This window comes from Heteronotia binoei, chromosome 21 (genome assembly GCF_032191835.1).
Source record: "Heteronotia binoei isolate CCM8104 ecotype False Entrance Well chromosome 21, APGP_CSIRO_Hbin_v1, whole genome shotgun sequence".
NCBI classification, from domain to species: domain Eukaryota; kingdom Metazoa; phylum Chordata; class Lepidosauria; order Squamata; family Gekkonidae; genus Heteronotia; species Heteronotia binoei.
This window is the reverse complement of record NC_083243.1, coordinates 81,121,813-81,147,641: the sequence shown is the minus strand read 5'-3', so window position 1 is coordinate 81,147,641 and position 25,829 is coordinate 81,121,813. Positions and strand designations below refer to the sequence as shown.

The following is a 25,829-nucleotide window of genomic DNA, read 5'->3' as shown; positions in this document are numbered from 1 at the left end:
GCAAGGCTAGTGGCCAAAGGCTATGCACAAGAATTTGGAACTGATTTTTCAGAGACTTTTGCACCAGTTATCAATAGTGCTACACTTAAAACACTACTGAGTGTGGCATCATCTAGAAATATGCTCGTAGAGCACCAAGTCATTAAGACAGCATTTCTTAACGGTGAGTTATCAGAGAAAATCTATGTGGAAATACCTGAAGGTTTTCAAGTCCCTGGCAAAGAGAACTATGTTTTCAAACTCACCAAAGGATTGTATGGTTTGAAACAGGCCACGAAAAGTTGGTATTACAAAATAACTGGACTACTACAGCAACAAGGATCTGAGCAAGGGAAAGCAGAACCCTGCATGTACACTAGACTCAAAGATGGAGAATATCAATAAATTCTGGTTTATGTTCATGATTTGGTTGTGAGCTGCAAAAACAAAGAAGACATTAAAGACATTGTTAAAAAGAGGTTGAAGTCAAAAGACATGGAGCTATTAAACATTATCTAGGAATACAAATTGAGAGACCCGAGGATGGAACCTTTCAACTGTGCCAAAGATGAAAGATTATGGACTTTATAGAATCTCTTGGCATGAGAGACTGTAAGAATCTAAGATACCTCCTGAACCTGCATACCTGAGAGCTCATGGTGGTCAACCTGTCACGTTCTCAGGGTGCAGGCAGGCAGGAGTCCAAAGCCAGTCCAAGGTCAAAGTCCAGGAAGTCAAGCAGGAGCCAAGTCACCAAAGCAGAATCACAAACCAGAATCAGAAGTCAATGTCCAAAAGTCAAAAGGTCAGGGTGCCAAGGAAATCAAGCAGGTCAGGATCAGGAAGGAGCGTGGATGCAAGCCAGAGAATAGACTTGTTGCTTCCACAAGGTTACCAGGTCCTGGGTGGGAGCTATATGGGAGTCTCAATCCGCCTGCTCCTGGGTGGCAGTGAATCTGCTAGAACTCAGGGCTGAGAGATCTGAAGCATCGGCGTGCCTCGTGTCTTCACTCTGAAAGTTCTTTCCGGAGCCTGCTTCTAACTCTTGAGATGGGAGGAGGAGAGCTTGGAGGAGATTGATAGTCAACAGCTGACACTAGTGCCTGGAGAGTGATTGATGTGCCAGCTGCTGTTTTTTCAGCTGAGGAACTGGCTGGCAACTCTTCCAGGTCTGTTAACCCTTCCAGCTCCTCCTTGTCAGGGCTTATGACACAACTCGAAGACATTGGAGAGTACAGAGAAGCTATAGGAAAACTCCTGTACCTGAGTAAAACTACCAGACCTGATATCACAGCTGCTGTTGGAATACTGAGCAGAAAAGTAAGTTCGCCTAATCACCATGATTGGAATGCAATAAAGAAACTTGCCAGATACTTAAAAGGGACTATGGACTTAAAACTAATCATTGAACCTTCTGAGAATCCCAAACTAGCTGGATACATGGATGCCAACTATGCAGAAGAATCATGCAATTAGAGATCAACCAGCGGATACTTGTTCTTCTACGGAAAAGGACTTGTAGAATGGACTAGCAGAAAACAGACTATAGTGGCACAATTTAAAGCAGAAGTTGAGTGTGTGTCAGCAGCCAGTGCCTGCAGTGAACTTGAATGTTTTTTTTATCTGCTGAAAGACTTCAAGATAAAAGAACCTGTACCTATTGTAATGTTTGAAGATAATCAAGCTTGTATTGCTATATGTAAAGGGGAAAGTAGAACAGCCAGAAGTAGATCTATTGGTATTAAATGTGAGCTAGTGAAAGATCTACACCAGAAGGGGCTGATTAAGATAGAATAGTGTTGTACAGAAGCTATGGTAGCTGATATACTTACAAAGCCATTACCTTGTGCTAGATTTAAACGTTTACGTGAAATGATGAATCTAGTTGATGTGAATGTTACAGTGAATAATGAGTAATGACTATTGAATGTATAATGACTTGCACATTAGGCATTGAGAAGGGGTGTTGGAAATATGTATCTGTTTTGTATGTCCTTTGCAATGTTCTAAAGTGCCAGTCATTATAGGGTTAACTCTGTGCCTGATTCCCTATTGTCTGCATGACCTAGGAAGAAGATACTGACTGCTGTCAATCAAGGTCTAGAAGCAGGAAAACCTGTTTTGTCTGTTTGGTCAGTTAGTCAGGTGACTTCCTTTGTTCAAGCAGAGAGGTCAAGAAGGAGGAGGAAGTAGCCTCCATTAAGCACATGATCTTCTAGTGTAAGCATAGTGTTTGTTGTTTTATCTCCCAGTACTCTTTCCCTGTAGAAATAAATATGTTTTTGCTTTTTCACGTTAAATGCCTCTCAATGATTATTTGATCCAGTGATCCATTGCACTGTTTGAGACAAAGAAATAGAATTTCAAACAGAATTCCCTTACACCAAGTAGTATTGGGTCCCTAGCAGACCAAAACTGAAGAAAAGTCACATTCAAGGAATGTAAGGAATGCACAGGTGTTCAGCAACAGAAACAAATCTAAGGATAGCACTGTGCAACATGAGGATTGAGAAACAATCCCTGATAGGGGATCATGGCCAAGGCATCAGACACCCTAACCTTGTGACACTTTGTGAATGGAGAGGGCATAGGTGAGAATATGCAATGTCCTCAGTTTCATAGCTGGAAGTGCTGCATATAAAAAAAAATCAAAATGAAGCAGCAGGGAAGTGCAAAAAGCAAACTAATGTAACATCTTTTAAAATCCAATAAGGAAGAGGAAAGTTTAAAGAGTTTTCTGTCACAACCAATGGCCAAAACATAACTTAGAATCATCACTTAGAGGTGCAAGAACGGGTAGTAAAGGAGTGGTGCTTGCCATTCAGAAAAGTTGGAAGCTACTGCTACAATGCAGGAAAGGAGCTGATCAAACCACTCAGCGAGTGTGAGAATAAGCAGATCTGCATCATAATAATGAAAACAACTATATGGGACTCCAGGGGAGCCGGGTTTGGTTCCATAATAATGAAAGCAGTGAAACAGGTGTGATGTGGCCAAAGAAAGGATGGACAGGATGAACCATTAATGAATCTTGTGCAGCTTGCAGAGCAATATGTGCAGCAAAACAGCCAGAGAAAAAACATAAAAAAGATTACCTTCTCAAGCAATTAGAATGGCATTTCCCAATTACAGGAGTCCCTATCAGGAAAGGAACAAAAAAGGGCAGGGCATAGAATGTCCTATTGTGGGGAAAGGTCAAATAGCCAGGACTTCAATCAGAGGGTCTGGCAGTTGGTCTCCATTTGTCAAGGAAAACATAATTACAGTGTATTCTATGACTAAGTGAAGTGTTTGCATTAAAATAAAAGACAAACGTAAGTATGTCTAGTAGTGGTGTGCATTCAGGTCTACTTGAACCAAATATATACCTCAAAAAGCCACCATAATGGTATTTTTCAGGTATATTTCAGTATCCCTAATGTATTCAGGAAAACGAGGGGGAAATTCCAGAAGAAATCCCAAATATATTCAGAATTACCAATAGATCCCCAAAAAAAGGAGAGAAGCGAGCAGGCCTGTAGCTATGAGGGGGCCTGTGGGGGCACAGCCCCAGCTTCTGGGCGGTGGGGCTGACCTTGGGCCCCCAACCAGCCCCTGGATCCTCTGCTGCCTTTCTTGCTTCCCTGCTGACTTTTTTTGCACTTTTGATTCTGGAAGTGGTTCTCTGTACCATATAGACCACCACTGTTTTGGACACGCTATTTTAAAAGGGACCCTCAGAAAGGGGGAAGGCAAGCAGAACTGGCTATTCTTCCAAGGTGTCCCCATGGTAGCCAGGTGCTGAGCTAGCAGGAGATATTGAGGCAAGGCCTCTGAGCTTGGAAGCAGGAGTCCTGGTCCTCTCAGTGGGAAACCCCTATATTGATCAGGTAGTGGTGGCAGCTACTGGGAGAAAGAAAGGAAAAGCTTCTCTAGGGATGTTGGGAACCCCAAGGTAGACAAAGTAGAAACAAGATTTGCAGGCCAGAGCATGCACATTCTGCCTCAAATAACATTCCAACTAAAATAACACAAGGAATATTTCCTTTTCTTCGGTTTTATACAAAGTATAAAAAAACCAAAGAAAACAAAATTTCGTATGATCCCTTTATTAGAATAAGCAAATTGAAATGAAAAAAGGAGTGGCCAGAGAAGAAAAGGTAGAGCCAATGTGGAGGGGCCAAATGCAAGGTATGCTGTTAGAGGTAGGGTTGCCAAGTCCAATTCAAGAAATATCTGGGGACTTTGGGGGTGTAGCCAGGAGACTTTGGGGGTGGAGCCAGGAGGAATTAGGGGTGGAGCCAAGATCAAGCCTGTGACAAGCATTATTGAACTCCAAAGGGAGTTCTGGCTCTCACATTTAAAGGGACAGCACGCCTTTTCAATTCCTTCCTTCCATACAAAATAATGAAGGATGGGGCACCTTCTTTTGAGGCTCATAGAATTGGACCCCCTGGTCCAATCTTTTTGAAACTTGGGGGGTATTTTGGGGAGAGGCACTAGATGCTATACTGAAAATCTGGTGCCTCTACCCCAAAAAACAGCCCCCCCAAGCCCCAGATACCCACGGATCAATTCTCCATGATTTTCTATGGGAATAAATCTCTATAGGGAATAATAGAGTTCCCAGCAGACATTTCCCTCCCCTCCCCCCGCTTTCTGACAACCCTGAAGCGGGGGAGGGTCTCCAAACCGGGGGATCCCCTACCCCCACCTGGGGATTGGCAACCCTAGTTAGAGGTGTGGTGGTAGCTATGATATCACAAACTTTTTCTTGCTGAGTTGGCAAGCTAACCAAGAGTTCAAGCACTTTTTAACTATCAATGGACTTTGATTAAAGTTACTTTCATCTTGAATGATTGCAGCCCTTAAAGATAAATTATTTTTAATAGAGGTTAGAATTGAGATTGGCCTTCTTATCTTGCTATATCAGATGTAAAATACTCACATACTGATTGGCTTATTTGCAGTTGTGTTGACTATCTCATATTTAGTTATGAATTAATGCTATCTTGATAATAATCACCTGATTATGATAGATCAGGTTTAGAAAAAGATAAGACTGATATTTTTCTATAAATATGCACTACTGTGACAAGAAAATTGTAGTCTTAGAAGTCTAGGTGAGATTTTTTTCCAGGGGGGTGTAACTTGGGCTTTTTGATAATCCCTAAAAGTGAAACTAAAACTGAAACCTGATTTGCTTTTAAAATAATTACTGACTATAATATGATTAAGCAATGTTAGAAACTCTGATAACTTCGCAGTAATTGTAGGGTTAATTTTTACTTGTCTAGATTTTCCTTGTCTTGCTTAATAAAGAAAACATTTCTACAGGTTTGCTGTCTGGTTTGCTGGTAAACATTCAAAGAACCAAACTCACACCCTTACTCTTTTGTATTATCAGAATTAAAGGCTGATAATCATCCTTTAATAGATAAAGCCTAGAGAACTCTGTTTCTAAATGGTTTATAGAGGCAAAGCCTCTGGAAGGTGTTTACTTCAAGGTCTTTAATTGGATGTGAGAGGGGATCTCTTGTTACAGACTGAAAAGTGGTGCACCAAAGGGGAAAAGGGGCCCAATTATATTTTATTGCCTAAGACCCACACAAAAATGGAACCAACTCTGATCCAATTATATTGCAACTATCCAAAGAACTCTGGTTTATGAGAGAGATTGACACCTACCTCTGAATTCAAAGGTGCTGATGTCTTTGTCTTTGACATTTATGGCTGTGTAGATAGGCAAAGGGTTCTGTCCTTCGTTCAAAGCCTGGCGTTGTTCTGTAAGTTTGTTGAAGTTTGGCTAATATCAAAGTAAGTATGGGGGGGGGGAATGTAACCACACATTAAAATATAATGAAGAAAATAGAGCTTGGCTTTAATATAAATTTCACAAGTAGACCTTATTTCATAGAAATTAGTATCACCTGAATACACACTTTAACTGGCCAGTTATGGTATAATATTGATCTTCCACCATCTATCTGTATACAACTGGACTTTTCCACATGCTTCCCGAAACAAATAATTACACCCCTACCCAACACACTCATTGGATTTTAAGTGTTGCTAGATATCTTCCTAACTGGTTGGCCATTCATTGCTTTCAGCTGCTGAGTTGCAAGCTGATGCTGGAAGCTGTCTCTTGCTATTGCTGCCCTAGAAAGCTGCCTCAAATTTCCCAGTGGTAGGACTGGCCAGATCTGTTCACTCCCCTACAGTCACAACTTCCAGTTCTCACTAAGTTGATAGGGGAAGCTCATTTGTCTCAATAAATATGTCCCTTTCTTCCCCTTTTTTCACAGCCCATTGGTTAGTCAGTGGCCTTGGCCAGTCAGAAAATTAGCAAAGACTGGCCAAGAGAATCTCCCAGAATAACTCATTTTCTCAGCATTTTGTTGAACAAGTTAGCACTTTGGGAAGTTTGAGGAACAGGGGATGAGTTTGGCCATTAAATGGGTGCTATGGCAGGAAATGTGTTGGGGGCATTGAGAGGTTTCAATTCAAGTTTCTTCATATAATAGATACCACGGTTTCTGAATAGGTGCTCCCTGCAGACAGAAAGGTGATGCCTCTTGTAGTGATCTGAAGTACATCCTGATCCTCTTTAGTATGGGGAAGAGAAGCTTTATAGAAGGAAAAATGTGCACCAGGAAATCTATGAACAGGCAATAGAGCACAAACAGGCACTACACTGGGGCTCACTAAAATAATGAAAGATGCAATGGGGAGTGATTTATAATTCCTATCTGTAGTAATAATATTTTTATTATTTTTAAAGCAAACACAAAAACAATCATAATATATTTTCTTGTGCATTCAGATCTACCTGAGCTGAAAACATACCTGAAATACCTTAGGGGGGGGGGGGTTGTATATGTTGATTTCCCAAATGTGTCCAAGTTTTCACAGGAATACAAGAAAAAATCCCAAGAAAATCCCGGATATATTTATTTATTATATTTATTGATTACCTAATCCCCACAGTTGTGGGGCTCTAGGCAATGTATAATGTTATAAAAACAAGAAAACCATAAAAATTGAGATCATAACATATAATACATTAGCTTTAATTCAAGTTGCAAAATTTGCAGTTCCCTCCCATTTCTGGACTGTGGATGCTTTGTGGATGTGGGGGAGAGGAAGTGGATCAGTCAAAAGTATGGAGAGCAAGGAAAAGGTGCCAGCCATGATAAACCATTACTGCTCTCCACCAAACACCTAGGGTTGGTCTGTGTTGGAAAACACCCGGAGACTTTGGGGGTAGAGCCAGGAGAGGGCAGGGTTAATCCATATCTTTCTAATACTTGGTTTTATATGAAATATATTGATGACCTTTTCATACTTTTTTGAATGATAACAATATTCATTAATTTTTAAAATGGATAAATCAATTACACAGCAGTATTAAATCTGAGGGTAGGTAAGATGCAAAAAAGATTAACTTTCTAGGTATAATAGTTGAAAGAGATGGAAATAATACATTTTTCATTAAACTATGTAATAAGCCAAACGACAGAAATAGATATCTACATTTTCAATCATACCATCCAAAACATATATGCACAAATTTGCCCTATGGGCAATTTTTACGGATCAGAAAGAACTTGCTCTGACTGATTGACTACAGCAAGGAGGCAAAGAATTTAATACATCAATTTTAAGTAGAGAATCCCCAATTGACATTGTGTCTAAGGCTAGAATAAGAACAGACAGGATAGACAGAAGAGTTTTATTGCACAATAAATCAAAAGATATATAAGCAGGGCTGGCGCGTGAGAGTAGGCCAAGAAGGTCGCCGTCTTGGGCGCCACTTGGCCTAGGGTCGCCATGAGGCACCCCCTCTCCCAGTGCCTGCTGCCTCCCCGCCCACCCGCCTCGCTTTGCTCACCGCAGCCGCCTCCCTGCACCCGCCTTTCCTCGCCTGCCGCCACTTGCCTCCTCCCCCGGCACTGCCACCTCCCCTCTCCCGTTGCCGCCTCCTCGTGCCTGCTGCCGCACACCTAGGCCCTGAGAGGAGCCCGGCATACAAATGGGGCCAGATCTGCCTGGTTTCACCTCCTCGTGCTGCGGGGAGGCAGAGCAGGGTCGGGCATTTGCTTGCCAGGTTCCCCAAGAGGAGCCTGGCATGCAAACGGATCCCAGCACCAAAAACAACACTATTTGGAGGCTTCCAAGGAAGCCTCCAAAGAGTGTAGTGGTGGGGGAAAGCGGCCTCACGATGATGTCACATAGTGATGTCATTGTGGTGCGCACTACTGCACGCGCACAAAAAAAGAAAGAGGAAGCTGGGAGGGTGGGGGGCGCAGCGCAGGGGTCTGCCTCTAGCGGCAGAACCCTTAGCGCCGGCCCTGTATATAAGAAGATAGTGCATGTGGGCTTTTGAAATCACCACTAGCATATAGAATCAGTAGATCAATTAAGAACTTGTGGCACAGAGTACCACATTTACCTGGCTGTTCAAGCCCACCAAAAATTGGCTACCACAATCCAATGAATTTTAAAAAATAGACTGGTTAAGGCAGAGTTTAGAACTGATGAACAGCATAGTAGTAGGAAACTACCCATGTGGTAACTGCTCTGCATGTAGAATGATGCTGTCTCTAAAAGAGTTTGTGAATCCAGCAAATGGGGAAATTATAAAACTGAGGAGTTTTACAAACTGCAACTCTTAGCAATTAATTTATGCAGCAATATGCAAATGCAAATTATGATATGTAGGAAAAACAACAAGGACTTTTAAAGGACTGGGTATTGGAATATAAAGCACGTTTGAAAAGGGAAGTACCAGAAACTCCGATGTTCCAGCACATGAAAAATATTGGACATCAGGCTAGGGATTTGAGATTTTTTGCTCTATACAAATACCAACCTAAACCCTTTATGAGAGAAGATACTTAGAAAATAATGTAGCATTGTATTTCTATAAATGAAGAAGTAGGGCATGTACGCCCTTAATTGTAAAGGATGGCTTCGGGTACAGATGAATTTGGGTATAGAATTGTCAGCTTTTTTGTAATATTATAGACTCACATTTGTCTATAATATAGTAACATTGTTGTGAAGTATAAGACGTCTGTGTTTCTGCAAGTGAAGAATTAGGGCTCATGGGCCTTTCTGGAAAGGAAGGTTTTAGCATTTAACGGAGAAAGAAGGAAATGATGTTAAGAGCCGGTAACAGAAACTATGCATCTATTGCGTTGATCCAAACCTGAAAATGTATGTGGGTGTAGTTCTTCTGTATACTTTAGAGGGAGGGTGTGAATGTAAATGGTGTCTTTTGTGATATTAACTCGATTAAGCAGCTTTAAAGAGAGACCAGGCTGAAGAAGGATTGAAACCATAGAAAAGTCCTAGGAGGGTGGTCCCGTATTCTATCTTCTGGATACTTTGGACTCTTTTAACAATTATTGGATCTTCAAGGGTTCAGCAACAGATTACTTTGGAGGTATTTAGCTCAGAGGAACATTTTTTGAATTATTTCCTGAGGATGATATGAGAACCTGGATTTTGTTAAAGGACTAGTCACTGTGTTCAAGGAAAAGGCAAAGGTTGTATTGTATGAATGGTGTGCTTTAATTGTTGTTTGTATAAATGTTATTAGGATATACATATTTAAATAATCTCCAGTGAATTATTGCTATTTCAGTTTAATCTTATATTAGAACCTGTGCTTTTTTTGCATTTTCTCCAGGGGAGCTGATCTCTGCCAGCTGGAGATCAGTTGAAAAAGTGGGGAATCGCCAGGAAACACCTGGTGGCTGGCAATCCTACAAAATGTCCGGTGGAACATCTCTACCCCATAGGTCCTGTGGTTACATTCAACAACTTGGTGAGTAAATTGCCCCAGTAAGATCACAAAAGTGTGGGATTACAAACTGCTTATTAGGGCTGTCCTTGGGGGGGTGTGGGGGAGAGAGACAGACAGACAGATGGGGGGTGGGATGTGCAGCTGCTGGGGAATGAGGAAATGAAGACCTTACCCAGGGGAACTGCACTATTGTATTTTTATTTATTTATTTTTGGGAATGTGGTCTCCTGGCTCCACCCCCAAAGTCCCCACATATTTTCTGAGTTAGATTTGGCAACCCTAGGGCCAGGACTGAAAAGGCTCCAAAGCATGGAAGACAGTAGCAATCATAACAACTGTTTTTATTGCTACACAACAACCAGCTAACTGAACTTTCAACAGCTAGGTCTCAGTAACTTTTTCTCAGCCTCCAACAATAGTCATAGGATTCCTAACCTTCAGGTGGGGTCTGAAAACCTCCCAGAATTACAACTGATCTCCAGATGACAGAGGTCAGTTTCTCTGAAGAAATGGTTGCTTTGGAAAGGAGACTGGCATTATGTCCTGCTGTGATCCCTTCCCTTCCCAAACCCTTCCCTCTCCACCCTCCACCTTTCAAAATTTCCACAAATTTTCCAACCTGAAGCTGGCAATTCTACCTTGGTCACAAAACCTCAGCCTCTCCTTTCTAAACATCCTGTGGGAGTTGGTCTTAAAGTACCAGTACCAATATACTACATTCAGAACCCTGCCCCAGCCACTATCTTAGGCTGCTGTCAATATTATGAATAATGTTTTCAAATAACATGCCTTAAACTTACTTTATCATTTAAGAAAGCCGCTTGAACAAGGCCCCAGAGAGCTGCAAAAGATATGAGGTGCCCCTTCTCAACACGCTCAGTCAACTGCTTGTGATAATATTTCAGTTTGTCGATGGAAATAACATCCCATTTGCTCCTCAAGATCTTGTTCTTAGCTATTTTGATAGCCTGTTCTAAAGATCTATGCGACCAGTCAGGATGTTGATACAAGTCTGTTAAGGTCCTGAAAGGGGGGTGGGAGTAACAAAAGAAGCCAAAGTGCAAATAGCATCAATGTACATTTATTCGTCATATACAGATTATAGATAGTTGTGGAAAAGGAACAGAATCGATGTCCCATCAGGCCTCATTTTGGGCAGGAGCTCACAGAGCCCCCAGAGATGGTACAAAATGCATGGATGGGTAGGATCCCACCTCTGCCGCCACGATGACACACATGGCCATTGTTTCATGCAAACAGCTAACACAAAGGAGAGTCCACAAGGCATATGTTCCAGGCTGCAGACTCACCACCAAAATACTAATGGAAACAAGCTTCTTATAGCAAACAAAGCCTCTTTCCTACGCCTACATGCCTGCCTTCAATACTCCTAGCTCTTAATTTTCTTCATAAATGGTATGATCAGAAATCTTTTAAAAGAACCTGAACATTGATTCTTTTAGGCATACTGACATATGATTTAAAAACTGAATTATTCTAATTTGCTTCAGTAATAGATACCTGACATGCAATGTGTTTTGAGAAGCTTATTTTATTTGATGTTACTGTAATCTTGCTTTACTAATTGCAAAACTGAGGCTGAAAATAGGAGGTATTACTCATACTGGATAAGGCAGGATTTAGCCCTTCCTCCCGCAGTCCCCCTCATGTCAATCCTCAGGGAGCAGAATTTTCTGGAGATCAGCAGGCTGCAGTGGGCAGGCCCAGCGCTAGGGTTTCTGCAGCCCAAGGCAGAACCCTGCACTGGCACACACGCACACACACACACCCGTGTCTAATTGTGTACACAAAGTGCATGCACACCACAATGACACCACCCAGAAGTAAAGTTATTGTGATGGTGCACAGCGCGCCCCCTGCCCAGCAGCCCTGTCCCGCTTTATAAAGAGCTGAGCAGGGGCTGCAGGGGCATTTTTTGCTGATTGCTCCAAGCAAAGAAACAATGCTCCCCCCACCCACAGCCCCTGCTGAGCTTCCTTTAAAGCAGGACAGGGCTGCTGGGCACGGAGTGCATTGTTTCATCAACCTGATTGCTTGGTGCCTTCTCCTGCCCAGTGTGCTCCGAGTTTGGGGAATCCACATTCTTCCCTGCTGGGCAGGGGAATCTGCATTCTTCCTGGGCTTTGAGGAATCGAGGGAGCTCCTCTGATTCCTTAAAGCCCAGAAAGAATACTGGGTGCCTTCCCCTGCCCAGCATGCTCCGAGTTTGGAGCATGCTGAGCAGGGGAAGCCGCATTCTTTCCTAGCTCTGAGGGATCGGGGAAGCTCCTCTGACCCCTCAGAGCTGAGAAAGGCTCAGGGATGGTGCAAGCAGGGATGGGAAGGAGCACCCACCCCTACCTGCGCCCCTGTGGGAACCGGCACCCCAATCCATTGCCTAGTTTGCTGACTCCCATGCGCCGGTCCTGGCAGTGGGGCAGGGTGGGGGGGGGGGTCAAAGATTCCTGTCCAGTGATGGAAAAGTTAGTATGGATCCAGCCCACTAGCTCACATAAGATATCAGGTGTGAGTTGGAGACCCCAAAATATGGTTTATAGAAGTCGATGAAGTCTAAGCACTAATATCTTAACTTCTGTTCCAGTAAATTCCACTTGTTTTCATTATGAATGTATTTCTCTGGATTAGCCAGTCTACCAAGAATTTTAATGAACTATAAAAAAAACTTCCTTATTAATTTACCATGTTGATCCAGAAGCAGCTGTGATATAGGTAACACAATCCAAAATCCTTAACTTCTGGAGTGCTAAAAGATGGCCATACAATGCTACCATCGCTCTGACTCCACCTCCTGTTGCCATAACAGCTACCACAGGGACCTGTAAAAAATATAACCAGTCAATTGAATATTTGTGGATTCCAAAAAAAATAACGTATCACAAATTAACACCTCAGTAAATCCTGGTTGCCAAGGTTGATATTATGATATATAAAATGGAGTACATTATGTTGACTCCAAGCTGGATAGGTAAATAAATTCAGTCAAGACTGAGCTGCAAGAATCTTAACTACCTATTCGCCACTCAGTTGCCATCTCTCCCAAAACTAACCTGCATTTAGGCTAATTGGAGATTACTTTACAATAGAGTGGCTCAGTGGTAGAGCATCTGCTTGGTAGGCAGAAGGTCCCAGGTTCAATCCCTGGCATCTCCAAAAAAGGGTCCAGGCAAATAGGTGTGAAAAATCTCAGCTTGAGACCCTGGAGAGCCACTGCCAGTCAGAGTAGACAATACTGACTTTGATGGACGAAGGGTCTGATTCAGTATAAGGCAGCTTCATATGTCCATATGTCCAATAATCCAAAACTGAGAAAACGCTAGTTAGGGCCACTCCATGGCTGTATTTGCACCCAGAACTAATATTCTTCATTCTTCCTTTCTCTGCCTATGACCCTCAGATACACCCCCCCCACACACACACCTTCTTTGCTGATGTACCCACCATAATTTGCCACATACACCCCCCCACACACACACACTGTGAGGAAAAACCCCCTTACAGAACATCGTAATCACCAGCTTGGTTGCCAGAGCACCTGGAGAAGTGACTCGCACACATCTGGCCAGAGAGTGTGAGCAAACTTATCCAGGGGCAAAAGGGACTTATGTATTACAAACAGCCATAACGCTACTAAGGCACTCAAGACCGGTACAAGAGTGCCCACCAGGAGAATGGATGGCTTCCTGTCGTTCCGTATGACATCCATCCCAGCCATGGAGCGGAGGAGATTGCGCCGCCAGGAGCTATCCAGGTGAACAGTTTTGAAGCACTGTCCATGGAATCCACTGTGGAGGGCTAGCACCACACGCAGCCATCTTCCTTCCAGGCTTGTCTCCATTCCAGCAAGGTGGACGGCTCACGTACACATCAGATGTCACCTGTGCCTGTAAGCAATCTACCCACCCCAGGAGTGGTTAATCGTCCAACCGCCACTTTTTTTGTCTAACGGAACTCAAGACAAAGACTAGTGCCAAGGAGAAGAAAGAAGAAAAGGAATACCATCTTCAGCCAGAGCCAAGTTTCTTTGTTAAACCGGGTGTTACCTAGACCATGATTTGACCCTCTATTGTCACCCTTTTAGATAAGTCTAATAGTCTTAAGTATCTCCCCACCCAGTAATCTCCTCTATTCTTCTCCCCAACTGTCTTTTTGGAGCCTCACCCTGGTCCATTTCAACCTGGAAGTTCACTCAGGTATCCAGGATCCAAGCAAGTCCATTGGTTAGAAGTAGGCATCCAATTAGGTGCCACCAATGAACTTCCTATTGGTTGCCGTAGTAGTCCAGCCCTTATGGTCACTGTGGAACCTCCCCTTTTTGGGAGGTCATGCATCAGCTGACCATCTTCCTCCTCCCTTGTACTTCCCATCCCCTAAAAGCTCAAGAGTCCTTATAACCTGTGGACTAGCTACCCACAGGTGTGCTTCTATCAGTATCCCAATTCCGCTGCATAGATCCATCCCCAATTCCTGATCAGTTTCGGGTCCCTTCTCCCACTTCCTCGCTCGTCGCCATTGGAGCCTTCCTTGAAGACTACAATCGGTAAATATCACCCTGTTTGTCTACCCATGTGTTCCCCTATCTCTCTATCTATTTTTCTTAGGACTGTGTGTATGAGTTTATGAGTATTTTATCTTGTATGGAAGCCTATATTTTTCTTAATAAATTTTAATTGTTTTACTTAATTAGAGTCCCTAATATTTTTAAGCATTACTTTCTGGACGTGGAATCCTGTATACACAGGTAAAAAGATCCTGACTAAGCCAGGTGCCCACCTGACAATTCCCCAACCTCGTTTTGAGAGCATTTGGCTTACAACACACACCTTCCTTGCTGATGTACCCACCATAATTTGCCACATACAAATATTGGAAGCAATATAATTGCACAATCTAGTACCTCCTCAACAAAAAAAGTAAGAGTAAGTACAGCTGCTTTGCACTGATAGTGCTATCATTTTTTAAAATCTTGTTTAATAGTCATTGCATTTAATTGCTAGGGAATTTAATATTAGTTTAGAAATAGCTCCTTACAGTGAGCAAATAAATGGGTTGCTAACTTTTCTTGGCAGAACATCCAATATGCATAAGCCCAAAAAAATCCATAATTGGCACAAAGTAAGCATGCATGGCAAAGAGAAGCTCAGGTGAAAAAAGGGCAAAAATTATCCAAAGCTTGTTGTATGCATTTACCTAGGAGTAAATCTCAAAGAACTCAGTGCATCAGAAGATCTGAGGATTATGGTCAACTATAGCAGCTTTTTCAACGTCAGGAGGGGCCACAGTTCAATGAGCTATAACCAGAAACTGTAAAGCAGTACCAATATGATGATGTATACTAATAAAGACTATTTTTAAAAAATCCACTAAGGCATATTGTTTTCATTCAAATTTCAACACACTATTATACTATCAGAGTATATACTATCAGAGAATCACTCTTATAAAATGTCACATCAGAGAATCCTGTTACATAGAAAATCTTTTTGTGCATGTATCTTACAGGGATGTCAAACATGCAGCCCAAGGGCCAAATCAGGCCCTCGGAGGGCTCCTATCAGGCCCCCGAGCAACTGGCTGTCATCTACTTCCTTCTCCCTCTCTCTTGCTTCCTTCTGTTTAAAAGCTTGCTTTGCCAGGCTTGCTAAATCGCACAGGAGCTACAGAACAAAACCTCTATTTTCTCCATTGGCTGAGACTCCTCCCTTGGGGAGGAACGTGGGGAGGCAGAGTTTACTTTGCCAGGCTCTCTCAATTGCACAGCAGAGCTATTCAGCCAAACCTCTCTTCCTTCTATTGGCTGAGGATCCTCTCCCTCCTGGTCCCCTGGAGAAAAAAGGAAAGAACCAAAGCTTCCTTTGTCCAGTTCCCTGGATCCCAAAGGAGAGATACAAAGAGACCATCTTCAAGACCAACGAGTGCTAATGTTTTAAGCATATTTTATTTTGGTTTTTTAAGAAAATCTTTAATTGTGTTTGTCTGTGTACCTTATAAAGTTTATATCTCTGCTATCTAATCTTAAATAGGTACACACACAGCCCCGCCTGACATGGCTCAGCCCGACAAGGTCTCATTTATGTCAGATCCAGTCCTCATAACAAATGAGTTCAACACCCGTTTTACAACATTCCAAATTTCTATAGAGTTATATTCAATAATACAATCCTAATAGTAGAGCATATATAGAAAATGTAAACATAAATTAAAGAAACACAACTGTGTAGTCATTCAAAGTCCAAAAAGTCCCAATGGATCACAGTCCTGAATTCTGATGATTGAAACAAAAACTCCAGATTTATTCAGCTTTGTTTCATAGAGTCTTCCTCAGATCATGGACTGCAACTAAGGCTGTCCATTGTTTCTGTTGGAAGCCACAATTACCTCAAGGTGGCCTTTGACTCCATTGCCCTAGATTGTGGAACAAACTTAATCAAACTACCATGGACAAAAGGCTGCTAGGACATATTCAACGCTTATACTCAGGTTTGACTGCTCAAGTATGATGTGGGTATGATAGGAATTTTAACAAACCCATTTAATTTGAAAAAGTGGGATTGCCAGGGATGCTTGCTGGCACCTTTCTTGTTTAATTTATATTTAAATTGCACAGCATCAATTTTTGATGATTATTGCCACCCACCCAAATTAGCTGAGCTTGGTGTAGCTATTTTGCCTTATGCAGATGATACCATGATTTTTCTCAAACCAGGGTCAGACTAAAAAGGGCCTTGAAATCTTTCTCCAGTTATTGTTGCTGAGAAAGACTTGTGGTTAACTACCCAAAATCTAAAGTCCTTGTTTTCACCAAGACCAGAAAATGGAACCCGTGTCAATGGTCTATCAATGGTTCCAATACTGAGCAAGTCAAGGCCTTCTGCTATTTGGGGATTCTGTTTTCAGTAGACCTATCTTGGACTCCCCCTACCCTCCAATTTAGAACCGTGCTTAATAAAGCAAAACCTTGTGCAAAAGAAATAAGTAGGTTTTCCACAATAAGAGAGGGAACTATATTCCTGGAGCAGAGCAAACCTTTAATATGAAAGTTGTTCCCATCATTCTTTATATTCCAGCTATTTGGATTAAAGTTACCTCTGATAATATTGATCAACCACTAGCCGAATTCTTAAGGAAAATACTGAATATCCCCTGTTGTGTGTCAAACACCATATTACAAGCAGAATTTGGACAGATATCCTTGGAAGCAAGATGATGGCTTTTTGCCTTCAAAGTGACATTAACACAGCTCTTTGCTGAAGATGATTTGTTAGCAGCTTTAAAATGGGATACCCGCACATCAACTTGGATGAAATCCCCGGATGAGAAACTAATGAAAGTCAGAATGCTGATTGATTATATTTTTGAGATGGGCAAAATCAAAACTTTTTCTCTGATCAAAAAGTGAGCCCTCAAAAGCAACCATGGTAAATTGAACCTGAGAGTCCGCAGAGTATGCTCACCCCTATTTTTGGTGTATCTTACCCCAAATCTTCACCCCCTTATATGTACTATCTTACCTTCCCACTTTATTGCAGGTCTTTTTTGATAGCAAGACTGAACATTATACCTACAATGGTTTTGCAAGGCAGATTTTTAATAGGCCTATACCTATACTGATAGAATCTGTCCCTGTGACCTTAACAGGATTGATACATCCTTTCACGTTCTGCTGGAATGCAGATTTTTTTAGGTTATGAGAAATTACTATATTGAGCCTTTATTCAACCAATTGTTCCCCCTCCCAAACTCCCAAACACTGGCTTCTTTTGCTCAGTGATAAGAGCCCTAAAATCACTCTAGCAATTGCAAAATTTGTTTCAGTCCTTGCAACAAAAAAAGAAAGAAATGTCTTCTGCTGCTCAAGATTCATGAATCAATGAGCTTCTAAGGGTACAAAAGGAAAGGATGCCACAATTATTAATCTTTGCTCTTATAATCCAGTTTTCCAGAGTTCATACACTGAATAATTCTGCTCCCACTCTCTAATTTTCCATGGACTTAATACTCAGTTTGCAATAGTTGGTTGAAAATTCAGTTCTGGGGGCCCCAAAGTTTTCTCCCACAAAGCTGCCTTAATCTAGTTGCTCTCCCCTCTCTAGCTTTTGATGTGAGGTGGCAGCAGGCCAGGTATGAGGCAATATTGTGCCCTTTGCCCAAACTTAAAAGGTACAATTTGTGCTCATCATTCTAAGCCATGTAGGCTCTGCATTCCTCACATTTCTTGAAAAGCATCATCCTACCTTTCCTTTATCCAAAGAAGAGAAGAAAACTGTGTCAGAAAAACTGTGAGATCAGGGCTGGCCCATCCATTAGGCAGCCCTAGGCAGCTGCCTAGGGTACAGCACTGGGCAGGGTGCTGAGTTGGGCCCACCTGCCCACCCTCGCCTCCTTGGTGAGGAAAATGGGTGAGCATGGTGGTGTGGCACCTGCACCTCAGAGTGTATGCACAGCCCGGCTGTCATTGCTCAGTTCAGCCACTGTCACTTCCAGAAGTGGGAGGTGGCAAGGCAGAGCCTCGCCTCAGGTGCCAGATGCCCTGGGGCCAGCCCTTTGTGAGATGTTGTTTACAGAGTTCACAAGGGATCATCCTCTTCTTATAGCAGCAAGAAGAGAAATGAGGGTAAAGTGCTCATAACACTGGTGGACCTCCTGATGGCACTTTTGGCCACTGTGTGATACAGAGTGTTGGACTGAATGGACCATTGGCCTGATCCAACATGACTTCTCTTATGTTCTTATGATCCCATGGATGAAGGCAGAGTGGAGGGGAAGCACTCTTGAGCTCTAGAAACTTCTGTTTAAAGCTTGTTAAATCCTCTTTATGGATGGCCTGAAAAATCGCAGTCCCTTTGTGGGACTGCACAGAAGCCATAATATGAACCACTGATCTGTCAACTTAACTATGCACAATAAAGTTCACAGAAATCTATGCAGCCTTAAAAGCAATAAATGCAAATGACAATAAGCAGGACTCTTGTGGCAGCATGGAGACTAACAAAATTGTATTCTATTGACTCAAGGGATGTGGAATTGGGTCAGGGATCTTATCTAGCTGATGTGTTTTGCTTTCTGCTTGGCTTTGTGGTTTATTCAATTCAGTCAAAAGAAAAGGTTGTTTCAGAACCTCACGTATGTGAAGCTTCTAGTTCAGCAAGTTCATAGACAATCCTGTTTTAAATGTAGATCTGTATTAAAAAAAGAATCCTGATTATCCAAACATCTGAGTCACCACATAGTTAGGGTGTCCTCCAAATCCTCATGGATGCTAACACTCACCTCATGCTCAAGGAGATTTCTTCTCAAGTAAAAAAGCTTACTCAAGGCATCTGCAACCACCTTCTTCCTTTTGCACAGGAAATCCTGCTCCTCAGCACATAATTCATATCCCAAACGCACATCAAGATTCTGAGTCCTACAACAGAGATAGAGTCATCATCACCTAGATGTGGACTAAATTGTAGCAATATGAAAAAAAAACTGATAATATTGTAGTTCCTGGGAAGAGCCAGGAATTAGGCAAGTGTAGCATCCACTTTCTGTTTCTCCTCAGTTGGGACCAGAACAGAATGAGAGAAGGCCAAGTCTGAGAGAGCTCCATAAATAAGTCACAACCACAGGCCTCAGATTCAGTGGGAGCTCACAGGAGTGCAGCTCCTGAACCTTTCTGAGAGTTCCACCTCCTCCTTCCCACCTTGTCCATTGAATAGTAGGTACAGCTGCATAACAATCCCTGGATGAGCTCCACCTCCTATTTTTCTACAAAATGACCCCTGCACAATCACAAATTAAAAGTTGTTCAATGGCTGAGAGTGTTTTAATATAATGATGGAAATAACACATATTGAAACATGGTGGGAGTGGTGACTGAATCCTAGACAGAAGACCACAAACACTGATGACAGTCATCACACTCAAAATAAACACCAAAGGTGTTTTCCACATGAGGATGGGGTTGTGTTGTTTCCCTGTTGTTTCTGCAGCTGTTGACAATGAAAAAGCAAAGGGGCTTCCATATGGCATATTTCCCTTCTTAAGTTCCCCTCCCCCTGCACACAAGGCTTTAAAAAAAAATTTTAATCAGCAACTGGCATACTTTTATAGCATTACAACAATCCATCAGAATCTCTGAACTCCCACATTTCATGTTTTAAAGTAAGTCTCTAGCCCTTATTGTTACAGAGATATCAGGGGAAAGGAATATCACCACAATGGAATAGGACAGATACTTTTTAAAAAAATGAAATCTGGGGATTCAGAGAATTTCATAGACTGCTTTTTGTATCTCATAATGCTAAAATCAGGGCCAGCCCCTAGGCAAACTAGGTGATTGCCTAGGGCACTAGCCTTCTGGGAGTGACAAATTGGGCACCTCCCTCATCTGACTTGATGTTATCAGTCTTGGGCTGGCCCTGTTTATAATTATAAGTCAATTGCTGATTATTTTTTTAAAGCCTCTATTGGTAGTGGGAAATGGCCACTGTGGATAACTAAGGCAAGGAAAGTGGTGCTGATGTAGGCAGGACTGAAAACATCTGAACTTTCCTGTCCACAGGAGTGCCTCCTCAGCTTTGCTGTGATATTTCCCAAAGTACTGCAGAAAAGCAGGTTCAGGAAAGAACACAGAAAAGATGGAAGAAATCTAGGAGCACACAAAGGACCTCAATGGATCAAAGCCAAGGCAAACTACTTGTTCATAAATGATCAAATACTCATGAAAAACCAGCTTCCTAATTCAAGACACCTGAATGCTTTTAAGTTGCAGCATTGCCTTGATAACCTCTTCATTTCAGATTTAGAATGCAGGCAACAGTCACATAGGAGCTGCCATTTCTGCTCATTAGACAGGAGAAGGGTGTTTGCCTTGCCATCCCTCCATATGCCCAGTAGGGTAGTCAGCCAATGAAGTATGGCCCCAGAAGGCATTCAATTCCTGAAAACAAACCTGAATGCCCCTCTTTGCCTGTGGGGTCAGACTACCACCAGTGCCTATCTTTATGTACAGGCTGGTCACTCTCACACAGAGTGGGAAATTTTTATTTGTTTTTTACTTTCACTAGTATTTGTTATTCACTGCTACACCTGGCCAGGAGCAAAGGGTTTTTTTCCCCATTCCATGCTTTTACCCAGTGGCAGGAGTATTGCACTTATGTATGGGCAGCAGAAGAATGGGCAACATTTCTTAACTGGCTGTTTGGCTGTCACAACCTGAAACTTGCAGAACTCAGAAGGGGAGGGAGGCCTGATTGGAACTCCAGATCAGGCTAATCCAGCAGTGTCTAAGGTGGTGTCCATTGATACTTTTTCTGGAACATACCAAGTATTTTAAGAAAGTGAGAGCAGTCAGACAGAGGTTTTTGAACAGCGGAGCTTCTGATTGGCTGTGCAGATTTTTAAAATGTTGCTTTGGCAGCAGCTGCTACCACAACCCAAGGATCTTTACTATGTAACTGAAGGTAAGCTGTGTGTAGGCAGGAAAAAAACCCCTTTAAAACAACATGTTCATTTTTCAAGACATCTTGTTAAACTAAGCTTCTGCCCGAAATGTTGATGGGTATTTATAACCTTTCCCCCTGACTCTTTGTGGTTGGCTCAGCCTCTTGTGACAGCCATTTTGTGACAGGCTCTGTCTCCTGCAGCAACCACTCTGTGTCAGGATTCTAAAAATGCCCATAGGCTCAGAAAGACTGGAGACTCCAGGGCTAATGGACTTCCTTAAGGAATATTTGTAAGAAAAAGGGTATGGCAGGACTTGCTCTACAGGGCTGAAACAAGATGGAAAGGACTGTCCCAGATCCCTGGGGAGAGAGATGCTGTGCAAGAAGTGTGCCTCATCACCTTCACCAGTGGTGAGTCAATGGGAAGCACAATGTGGTATCCTGGCCTTTGGATCCCATTGGCTAGGCAGCTGTATTCTAACATATTTATGACAGCTGGTTCTGACAGCCTAAAGGAGGAAGCTGCTAGCATCTCCCCTCACTTCTTACAATGCTTTATTATGTCAGGGGGTTGTTTGGGCTGTGCTGCAGTTCTGTCAAAAAAGTTGTTGCCTTGTTAAACTGAAGTAATGTGCTGTGAGTTCCTTCTTGAGTATAAGTACAGTTGCATGTTTTCCACATATAATTTGGCTTGGGTGAAGGCTTGTACTGTTCCAGTAATTAAGTATAGTGTGTAGCCCTGATGCTACCAGTTTGGTTGCAACTGATATACACCAAGAGCACGGGGTCGAATTCTCAAGTCATGCATATCTCTCGGCTTGGCTTCGCGAATGAAGATTTAAGAAGGGTGCAATAGTCCACGTCTGCTGCAGGCTCACTGGTGGCTGACAAGACCAATGCGGGACAGGCAGGTCCGGCCACAGTGGCTGCAGGGAAAAGTCTGATTTAGGGTTGGTGCTGTAGCAGTGTGATTCTTCCTCAATCTCCTTTTGTCCTCAAGACCAGCTATGCGTGCGTTCTCAAAAGAAGAGACAGCCTGGTGGATGGTGTGCCTCCATGCTTTGTGATCTGAGGCTAGGTCAGACCACTGGTGATGGTTGATGCGACAGGTGCCAAGGGATTTCTTCAAGGAGTCCTTGTACCTCTTCTTTGGTGCCCCTCTATTTCGATGGCCGGTGGAGAGTTCGCCATACAGGGCAATCTTGGGAAGGTGGTGGTTTTCCATCCTAGAAATATGCCCTGCCCAGCGCAGCTGCGTCTTCAACAGCAGTGCCTCGATGCTGGTAACCTCCGCCCGCTTGAGAACTTCAGTGTTGGTCACAAAGTCACTCCAGTGGATGTTGAGGATGGTGCAAAGGCAGCGCTGATGAAAGCGCTCAAGGAGTCGCAGGTGATGACGGTATAAAACCCATGATTCGGAGCCGTAGATGAGGGTTGTCATCACAACCGCTTTGTAAACATTGATCTTTGTGCCTTTTTTCAGATGCTTGTTGCTCCACACTCTTTTGTGCAGTCGGCCAAAGGCACGGTTTGCCTTTGCCAGCCTGTTGTCGATCTCCTTGTCGATCTTAGCATCTGAGGAGATGATGCACCCCAGGTAGCTGAACTGCTGGACTGTCTTCAGAACTGATTCACCCACAGTGATGCAGGGAGGGTGATAATCTTCCTGGGGTGCAGGCTGGTGGAGAACTTCTGTCTTCTTCAGACTAACTTCTAGGCCGAATAGCTTGGCAGCCCCTTCAGACTAACTTCTAGGCCGAATAGCTTGGCAGGACGTCATATGCTGCAGAGCTGATACCGAGTGGGAGATGAGTGCAGCATCATCAGCAAACAGTAGCTCTCGGATGAGTTTTTCCATTGTCTTGGAGTGGGCCTTTAGTCGCCTCAGGTTGAACAGGCTGCCATCGGTGCGATAGCGGATGTAGACACCATCGTCATAATCTAGATCTACTGCGGCTCTTTGAAGCATCATGCTAAAGAAGATCGTAAAGAGAGTTGGCACGAGAACGCAGCCTTGCTTTACACCTGTGCCTATTGGGAAGGTCTCCGAGAGGTCGTTGCAGTGTCTGACTTGGCCTCATTGGTCTTCGTGTAGCTGGATGATCATGCTGAGGAACCTTGGGGGACATCCTAAACGTTCCAAGATTTGCCACAGGCCTTTCCTGCTAACGGTATCAAAAGCTTTGGTAAGGTCGACAAAAGTCACATACGGAGCCTTGTTTTGTTCCCTGCATTTCTCTTGGAGCTGCCTGAGAACAAATACCATGTCGGTGGTGCTCCTGTTAGCTCTGAAGCCGCACTGGCTCTCTGGGAGGAGTTCTTCTGCAATGGCGGGCGCCAGTCTGTTCAGGAGTATTCTGGCAAGGATTTTGCCTGCGATGGAGAGCAGGGTTATCCCCCGGTAGTTGGAGCAGTCTGACTTTTCCCCTTTGTTCTTGTATAGGGTGATGATGATTGCATCGCGAAAGTCCTGTGGTAATTTGCCTTGTTCCCAGCAGGTGACAAGTACTTTGTGAAGTGAGCTATATAGTACTGTGCCCCCATGCTTCCAGATCTCTGGTGGAATTCCATCAACTCCCGCTGCCTTGCCACTTTTCAGTTGCTTGATGGCTTTAACAGTCTCTTCTAGAGTGGGGATCTCATCCAACTCTGTTTTCACTGGTTGAAGTGGGGTGAGGTGAATTGCTGAATCTTGAACTACGCGGTGCACACAAAACAATATGCACACAAAACAATGTTACAGATAGTCCTGTACCACTGACAGAACAGCTTTTGTGCCACCCCATCTTGTGCATCAATGCCAGCTTGAAGCACATCTATCTATCCATCTATCTCTACTGTATAAGCTCTACAGACAATAAATATAAATAGATGCAGATATAACAGCTCTTTGAGACATTCAAAAAGTACTTATGCCTAAAGGATAGTGAGATTGTACTTGCTGCCTCACCCCCAAATGTTCACATGTGAGAGAGCACTGAAAGATATGTGCAAGTAAACTCCATGAAATTTGACATCAGGGGGCAAGATCAGTAGATATGATCCCACTTTTCTCTATGCATGTATACTGTACCTTTTTGTGACTGTCCACTTGCAGGCCAACTGCTGCACAGTAATGTAGTAAAAATTGGATTAGACTGAAGAATGGCAGATTTCTTGCCTTCAATTTACAGTGCAGCAAAGAATATATGAACTTGACAACAGTGTTATCCAGCTCAGGTTATTCTTCTTGAAAAGATAAGTTTTATTTTCAGCAATCATATTTTTGCCCCATTGTATAAATGTGCCTTCATGATGAGAAATCAAAGAAAATACTAGACAGCAACCAAGAGACATCACTAATTAGGGAGAGGCTTTACCAGAAATTCCTAGAAAAAGACCAATTGCTCCAGAACAATACAACTATATTCAAAGGCACCATTTCAAATTTTAGTAGGGGTCAGGGAGGAAAATTCAAAAGCCTATAAGAGAATTCCAATTCTGTCAGACTAATGAAATAGTAATATTTTAATGAGGGACAGAGGGAGGGAGGGAGGAAGGATTTGGTAGTTCTCCCAGAATTGTAACTGATTTCCTAATGGGGGACAAGGTTCCTCTCAGCAGCTCCCCCATCCACAGTTCCCTGTGTCGCTTAACAGCCTGCCAAGGGAAACATGAAAGGAACTCCTTGGTGTTGTACCAACATATAATGTCACTTCCCATGAAAAATTGAAAGCTACATTATTGTGCTGGACTGATATTCTTAAGATTCACCGAAAACCATAGGGTTTAGGTTGAATCCTGAACCATCATCCCAGTTCAAAAATGTAACTTTCAAGTTTTTTGCTGAAAGCAATGTCACACATTGTCACAACACTGAGAAGACTGTCCCTTCCCTGCAAACTCTCCTAGTGGGTTGCCAGCCTATATCCAGGCTACAGAGATCAGTTTCCCTTGAGGAAGTGGAATGTCATCACATCTCTGCTGAGCTCCCTCCCTTCCTCAAACTCCACCAACCCCAGACACTCGCCCCATCTCCAATATTTTTCAGTGCAGAACTGGCAGCCCTTTATATGAACCAGGCCTAGGACAGGAGGGAAATGTACTTAGCATTCAAGGAAAGCATGTAGGGGCTGAACAAACATGTTAAAACAAAAACAAGTTAACCTGCAAAAATGTGTAATGTTATTTAGAAGACTAAAGAGAATCTGACAACTTCTTCCAGGAACGTTTTGTTATTTAAGCAGACATAAGCTCCCTTTCCTTTTGCATGCCCTGAAACTACTACTGCTATTAAAGAGCACATTAAAGAGAAAGGAGAATCCTTACCAGCAAATTACCTGGAGGTGCAATTCCAAAGCCCCACCCTGAAACCAGAGGATATTCATATGAAGAAAACATAAAAGTGCAAATGAAACAGACAGGTTGCTCTAGGGATGGACATGAACTGGCCCATGAACCTAAATTTGTAATTAAAATCACCTGGTTCATGGTTTGTGAGCTGAGGCCTGTGCAATCTCACCTGCAATGAACCTCCCATGACCCTCCACATGGTTTTCAGAGGTTTTGGCAGTTCATGGTGGTGCAATTTGGTGGAGTCCAAGGCAGACACACCGGTGCAGATCAATTAC

The 25,829-nt window shown here is 42.9% G+C and overlaps 1 protein-coding gene across 1 annotated transcript in view; it reads right to left on the bottom strand.

The window, feature by feature from the left end:
- The window catches only part of LOC132589603 (cytosolic phospholipase A2 beta-like), a 122,434-nt gene that overhangs the window by 39,430 nt on the left and 57,175 nt on the right, over positions 1 to 25,829 (bottom strand). The window contains exons 11-15 of the mRNA XM_060262354.1: positions 25,528 to 25,565; positions 19,061 to 19,196; positions 12,473 to 12,609; positions 10,573 to 10,795; positions 5,647 to 5,764 (exon numbers count right to left, since the gene is read on the bottom strand). Of these exons, the coding sequence (XP_060118337.1) occupies positions 5,647 to 5,764; positions 10,573 to 10,795; positions 12,473 to 12,609; positions 19,061 to 19,196; positions 25,528 to 25,565 (652 nt within the window). The remainder of the gene's footprint in view (positions 1 to 5,646; positions 5,765 to 10,572; positions 10,796 to 12,472; positions 12,610 to 19,060; positions 19,197 to 25,527; positions 25,566 to 25,829) is intronic.